Below are 7,704 nucleotides of genomic sequence, written 5' to 3' on the forward strand. Positions count from 1 at the left end.
CCTATGATCTGAAACTCTTCAAGGAAGTCAGTCCAAGGCAGATAGGTAATTCACAAGAATGACATTCTAAGGGCAGCTGGGTAGTGCAATGGATAGCAAGCCAGGTCTACAAATGGGAGGTCCTGTGTTCAAATCTAACCTCCAACACTTCCTAGCTATGTGACCTCCAGCAAGTCAGAAGAAGAATGAAATTCCAAAAGCACAAAGGAAAATAATCCAGTATCACCTGAACTAGGGATGCCTGAAAAAGTTAAAATAAAATAGATGCACTGAACACAGCAACCAATTTCGATTTAAAAATATCTTAAAAAGTTAAAAATAAAGTCAGGTAACAGGAAGTATCAAAGAACAGAACAGAAGGAAAGTGCAATGTCAAGAGAGCTAAAGCTCAGAAATCACTAAGGCTGCTGAAAAAGAATAAAAGCAATAAAATGAGCTTTAAAATACCACCTATATTGCAAAAAAAAAAAAAAAAAGGGAGAGAATGAAATCATCACATGAGGTGAACAGGAAAATAACTGAAAAGCAAGCAGATATATATAGCTCCTCGATCCTTATTCTTTTTCCAGCTTGTCAAAGTCAGAACAAAAACTACTAAGACATTTATATCCAATACAAATAAGGAAATATTAAGGGCCACCAGATTTAGATGAAATATATCTTTATGTATTAAAAGAATTGGAAGATGTGACTACAGACCTATAGTCAGTGAACTTTACAGTGAGCAGCTGGAAAAAATGAAAACAGCATCAGATTGGAGAAAGACAAATGCACTAAAACAGGAATAAACAAGAAAGGCAGATGATAGGCCATGAGTTTGACTTCAACATGGCTTGAGCAAAAACAGGTCATGTTTTTCTTTTTAATAAGGAAGCAGTTAATGGCAGGATGGGAATGAAGAGTACATATCCAAAATGCCTGTGATATAAAAATGAAAGATATTAATAAAACTTTTTTACGTGATATTATTACGACACTAACATGATGTTTCTTTTTTTGCAGAATGCTGCTTTTTTTACCTAAGTTTTTACAAAGTATTTGAAAAAGACACTTATCTTTGTGAAGAAGACAAAGAGAAGTAAGCTTGACAATGACAAAATTAGGCAGATTCAGGACTGGTTAAATAAACAATCAGATCCAAAGAGTAGTCATGAATGACTGGACTGGGAAAGTCTCTATTGTAAAAGCCCTATGTGTTTGTTCCTATGCTGGTTAATATTTTAAGCAGTGACTTATAAATGCTAATCAAATTGGAACATAAAACAAAGCTAGGAGGGATAAGTAATATGCTGGATTTAGGGTCCACAAAGTCCTCAATAGGTATGATCTAATAAAAATAAAAGTTAATAGGAATGAAAAGCCTTACTTTGTGTTTAGAAATTCAACTCCATAAATACGAAGGAAAAAAAGGGGGACCTCTGGGGAGTTTAGAGGTATTCTTTGTTTGGAGAGATGTCAGTGAGGTAAGGCAGCTAAGAAAGCTCATTAAATCTCAGGCTACATTAAAAGAGGTTAAGAATATCCAGAAGCAGTAAGGGGAGGATCCCCCAACATTCTGCTCTAATTGGGTTACATATAGAATATTTTAATTTCTGTGTCTGATTGGAATATTATGTCTGATTCTGGGCACCACATTTTAGGAAATGAGAGCAACTAAAGGAAAACAAGCAGGATAGTAAAATACATCAAGATTATGGAATGTGAAAATCAGTGGGAAAAACTGAAAAAGAAGACTTAGAGAGGAAATAAAATGATAAATTCCTTCCAGAATCTTCAGAACTATTGTGTGTAATAGGGGTTAGACTCTAACAGGCATAACTATGAGCAATAAGAAGTTATTTTAAAAAAAATGTTAAGAAAAAACTTCCTAGTATATTCCAAATTGGAATGGTCTGCTTTCATCAGAAGTGAAATTCCCATCATCCATCATTAGAGGTCTTCCAACAAGTTCAGTGGTGTGCCTTGACTTTATAGTCATTAAATTATTAACTTGTTTCCCTCAATCAATGCGAGCCCCTTGATAGTAGGGACTGAGTTTCTTTTTCTATTCATATCCACACAGTTTAGCACAGAGCTGGGTGCAAAAGTAGGCATTTATTTGCCTAAAACTAAACTCATAATCCTGCCCACTAACTTCTCCATTTTTCCTAATGATATTTAAAATAAAACGTAGACTCAATAGCTTGGAATCATCATTTCTTCCTCATTCTCTTTTGCTTTTCAAAAGAAACTTAAAAAAATCTGGCAAAAGCATTCGGAGGAAAAAGTATCATTAGGACACAGAATAGTATACTTGTCAGATCTCTGGGAAAGGAAAGATTTTAAAATCAAGCAAGAGTTAGAGAAAATTACAAAATGTAAATTAAATGGTTTTGATTATATTAAACTAAAAAGCTTTTGTACAAACAAAAACAATGTAGTCAAAATCAGAAGGGAAACAACAAATTGGGAAAAAATCTTTATAACAAAAAACTCTGACAGGGGTATAATTACTCAAATATACAAGAAGTTAAATCAATTGTATAAAAAAATCAAGCCATTCCCCAATTGATAAATGGGCAAGAGACACAAATAGGCAATTTTTAGGTAAAGAAATCAAAACTATCAATAAGCACATGAGAAAGTGTTCCAAATCTCTAATAATTAGAGAAATGCAAATCAAAACAACTCTGAGGTACCACCTCACACCTAGCAGATTGGCTAAAATGAAAGAAGGGGAGAGTAATGAATGCTGGAGGGGATGTGGCAAAATTGGGACATTAATGCATTGCTGGTGGAGTTGTGAACTGATCCAACCATTCTGGATGGCAATTTGGAACTATGCTCAAAGGGCTATAAAAGACTGCCTGCCCTTTGATCCAGCCATACCATTGTTGGATTTGTACCCCAAAGAGATCATAAATAAACAGACTTGTACGAAAATATTTATAGCTATGCTTTTTGTGGTGGCAAAAAACTGGAAAAGGAGGGTATGCTCTTCAATTGGGGAATGGCTGAAGAAATTGTGGTATATGTTGGTGATGGAATACTATTGTGCTCAAAGGAATAATAAACTAGAGGAATTCCATGTCAACTGGAAAGACCTCCAGGAATTGATGCAGAGCAAAAGGAGCAGAGCCAGAAGAACACTGTACACAGAGACTGATACACTGTGATAAAATAGAATGTAATGGACTTCTGTACCAGCAGCAATGCAATGACACAGGACAATTCTGAGGGATTTATGGTAAAGACGCTACTCACATTCAGAGAAAGGACTGCAGGAGAGGAAACATAGAAGAAAAACAACTGCTTGAACGCATGGGTCGGGGTGGACATGATTGGGGATGTAGACTCGAAACTACCACACCAATGCAACTACCAACAATTTGGAAATAGGTCTTGATCAAGGACACATGTTAAAACCAGTGGAAATGTGCATCGGCCATGGATGGGGGGAGTGCGGGGGTGAAGGGGAAAGTGGGAGCATGAATCATGTAACCATGTTAAAAATGAATATCAATAAATATTTTTAAAAAAAGAAAAAAATATCATTAGGTACAAACAGTACTGGGAAGATAAATTTTCAGAAAAGGCTATATTTCACCATTCAATTAAGATTTTTGTTCAATATTAGATAATATAGAGACAGCCATTACAAAGGTGGTATAAATACTTAAGCTATTATGTTCTAGTCATCCTAGATATGTAAAAGAAATATTATACCTTGCCAAAAAGGATTTCCCAGATCCTGGAAGCCCTCTGAGTAGCACAAGTGTTTGGCCTACGTAAGGGGTTTTTCTTCGAACAGTATGAGAAGCAGGAGGCTCTTGTACTTGATAAGGATTTCCATCTTGATTCCTCCATGCCACTGGCATCGGCAATGAAGCATTTCTATCCCAGGCACTAAAAAGAACTGGGGGTGGCAGGGAAGCACAGACTCTTCCAGGTTCACAGTAGTCAAAAACAGGTATCATAGGCTGAGGACTGGCAGCAACTGGAGCAATGAAGCTACGGACCCCTTGAAATGGTTCAAAGGCAGAAGCCATTGGATTCCACGAAGTCTGTGGTAGCACAGGCGGAGGTGGCAATGGGGGTATTCCAGGACAAAAGCTGAAGTCACTTCCCTGTGGTGGTAGTTCTGAATGATTTTGTGGCTTAAAAGCAAATCCTTTGGATGATGTAAACAAATTAGGGACAGAAACACCATTCTGATCACCACATGTGCCCATTCTATCTTCGGTCTGGTCTGAAATCTGTATAAGAGGATTGACAGCAGTCCTTATTTCATTTGTATCCAAACGTACACAGGATTGAGAAGGCTGGCACCCAAAATTTGGAGCATCTGAAAGTGTATTTTGAGTTTGACTGGGGTTAACATATACCACTAGAGAATCATTTGGTTGAGTGAAAAAGCTATTAGGCTGGACATCCATATTATTAGTTAAAGGCCATATAGCATCCTTTTTACAATTTCTGGATTTGCTCAAATCTGAATGTAAAGTTAAATGTTCTGAATTTAATACAGAAGAATTTTCAAATTTTTCAGGGTCCATTTCTGTTTTTTGCAGAGGAAAACTCCTTCTGCTGTCACCGGTGCCACCAAAATTGTGTTCCAAAGGCAAAAGTGACTGTGAAGACACTTGGTCATTTGAAGCATAATTCAATTTCTCAAATGCATTTTGTATTAAGGAATCCAAGTCTTCAGTAAGTCGCATATCAGAGAATGTATCTGCTACTTGAGAGCTATCTTCATTTTCTATATGAGGATGTTTTTCATTCATTTCATTTCCTTCAGCAAGGTGCTGATTAACAAAAGCAAGTGGTGTTGCAACTGACTCCAATATTAAGCTTTTAGAGGCCGGCATTCCTTTGGCACCAGTGGACAGTTCTAAGAGACAATCCATAGCATTTTCAACTGTTCATGAAGAGAAGGATAAAAACATTATGAACAGGGCAAAAAAATGTATATAGGATGACAGAGTTAGAGGTGGAAGGAACCTTATTAGCCAGTGAATCCAACCCCATAATTTTACAGATGAGGAAACTGCTTTAAAAAGTTATTTGACTTGACAATAAATGTTTGCTAGTCTGCCCTCTATTTGTTACTTCTCTTCGAATACATTTTAAAGCATGGTAAGTTTTGCATTGGCTTAATGTTAGATGAGTTTATAAAGCAATTTACATAAATCTGATCTTAACAACAGCCCCTTAAGGCAGAGGGGCACCAAAGGCCTTATTAACCTCATTTTACAGAGAGAAAAAAAAAAAGAGAAAGTTAAATGATTTGCTTGTGGTCAAAAAGCTAACAAGTTCTACTTCCAATATCCTCTTGATTCCAAATCTAGTGCTACTTTGGAGGGGCCTGCCGGCTTTTCTCCTCATCCTGGCTATGGTTCTCACTCTGTATTTTACCACCATGCTTCCTCCTTTCCCTCCACACCCTGAGCTCCTGCAAGGGCACTTTCTCTCCTGCCCCCATCCCAATTCTCATCACTTTTCAGCTCCCTACTGAACAATGTCTTCCTCTACTGGAAGATCAGTCAATTCTCATCACTTTTCAGCTCCCTACTGTACAATGTCTTCCTCTACTGGAAGATCCTAGTGGGCACGGATGATCCCTAAAGTACCTGGCATACAGGAAGAGCTTAGTCTGGCTTTCAACCCCATCATTCAACTGAAACAGCCTTCTTCAATGTTATCGATCATCTCTGAACTGCCAAATCTGAAGGGCTTTTCCCAAAACTCACTCCTTCTTGACCTATCTATAGAATATGGCACAGATAACTTTTCTGCAGGACTCTTGGTTTTCCTCCTACCTTTGTGACTGCTCCTTCTTGTGTTGATCAGCACATCACATATTCCCTCACTCTAGAGATACCACGCATACACTGCCCTTGGCCCTCTCTCACTTGATAATTCCTCAGTACCCATAGGTTTAATGAAGATCTCTAAACAGATGACTCTTAGATCTTTGCAGACCCAGTTCTAGACTCACCTCTGAGTTTTAGTTCTGTATCTCCAACCACATATTAGATGTAGGCATCTCAAACTTAACGCATCCAAAACTTTTCCCTGTAAATAAATCCATCCCCTTTCCAAATTATCTATTTTGTCAAGGCTACAGAATTTTTCCAGTAACCATGTTTACAACATAACTATTATCTTGACATTGTGATTATCGCTCACACCACACAGCATTAACAGTTGAAGAACCTTGTTTCTGCCTCCACAATGCCTCCTCTGCAGCCAGAACGCTCAGTGAGGCCCTTATCACCCCTCACCTGAACTACTGAAATAGATTTCTAATGGGTCACCCTGCATTAACTATCTTCCCTCTCTAATCCATCCGCCACACAAAAGTGATTTTCCTAAACTTGAGGTCTGATTGTGTCATGGTCCCTTTCAATAAACTCCAACTGCTCACTAAATATTTCTCATTTGGAATACAGGCTCTGCCATTCAGTTTTGAAAGCTGTTAACAGTGTGGTCCTAACCTACCTTTCCCAGACTCTATAGACCAGGTAAACTGGCCTTGCGCGCTCGCGCTCTCTCTCTCTCTCTCTCTCTCTCTCTCTCTCTCTCTCTCTCTCTCTCTCCCCACCACCTCTCCCATCATCACCCTTTGGCTTAAAATCCTGTTTCTTTTAAAATCCTGCTCAAATGCTCCCTTCTACAGGAAGCCTTCCCTGATTCTCTACTGTAGCTGCTGGTGTCTTCTCATTGTCATATGCACCTTACATTTGGTTTTTTAAATCTATTTAACATGTGCTTATCTGCATGCACACTTCCTCCCTGAATCAAAAATAAGCTTCTAGAGAGTAGGAACTGTTTCATTTGTCTTTATATCCACAGGACACACATAACAATGCTCTGTATACAGTAGGCACTTAATAAATGATTGTTGACTCTGTGTTTTGCCAGTCTGAATTCTGGCTAACTCTATGTCTTTGTCATGATAACTGTGATTTGAAGTTCTCATTTGTTTCAAATACAGAGTACCCTCCTCACATAACTACTCAATTTATGGAATTTTGTGTTAATGTTAACTTTTAAATTGGGAAAACAACATATGTCTACATGTAAATGGTTCCTTGAAATGAGCAAGTTAAATCAACACTTACAGAATTCTGCAAGCTAATAACTTTTTTCTCCTTAACTTCCTCCTTCAAGTTAGTTACCATGCTTAGAAGCAAAAGCTATACTTTGCAATATTTATCACAGAGCAATTGACAAAAATGTGCTCATCTATCATTAAAAAACAAATGAACTTAATTTGGTTTCTCTCTTCTCAAACTTCCCAAATATTTGTTTCATAGAGAATGGTTTCCAATAGCAATTTCTCAGACCAAATCTAATTTTCTTGGGAAAATAATCCTGACATAAAATAGAACCTTTAAGATCATAGTCAACAGATAACTTTTTCTAAACTCACTTCTGGTTCTATTAGAGCAAGGATAAGAATGAAATGCAAATCATTCAAAATAATTCTTTTCTCTCACCTTTGAAATCACATTCTGAAAGCATCAAATAAACTACATCAGGATCCAGGTCAGAAAACATCTCTGACAAACTGTTTAAGAGTTTCTCTTTGTCGACATTTGGCTGAGGCGGTGTAGGCAGAGTTGTCAGCTCCTCATGATGAGCAATATTGGATGCAACATCCTCTGTGTTCAGAGACTTCCTAGCAGGACTTCCACCAACATTTTTCCTTTTCCTTGGCAT

General features: G+C 37.6%; 1 protein-coding gene across 1 annotated transcript in view; it reads right to left on the reverse strand.

The window, feature by feature from the left end:
* Positions 1-7,704, reverse strand: part of N4BP2 (NEDD4 binding protein 2) — a 50,113-nt gene extending 42,409 nt beyond the window's left edge. Inside the window, exons 1-2 of the mRNA XM_044681744.1 lie at positions 7,482-7,704; positions 3,706-4,897 (exon numbers count right to left, since the gene is read on the reverse strand). Coding sequence (XP_044537679.1) covers positions 3,706-4,897; positions 7,482-7,704 — 1,415 coding nt within the window. The remainder of the gene's footprint in view (positions 1-3,705; positions 4,898-7,481) is intronic.

Source organism: Gracilinanus agilis, chromosome 6 (genome assembly GCF_016433145.1).
Source record: "Gracilinanus agilis isolate LMUSP501 chromosome 6, AgileGrace, whole genome shotgun sequence".
Classification (NCBI taxonomy): Eukaryota; Metazoa; Chordata; class Mammalia; order Didelphimorphia; family Didelphidae; genus Gracilinanus; species Gracilinanus agilis.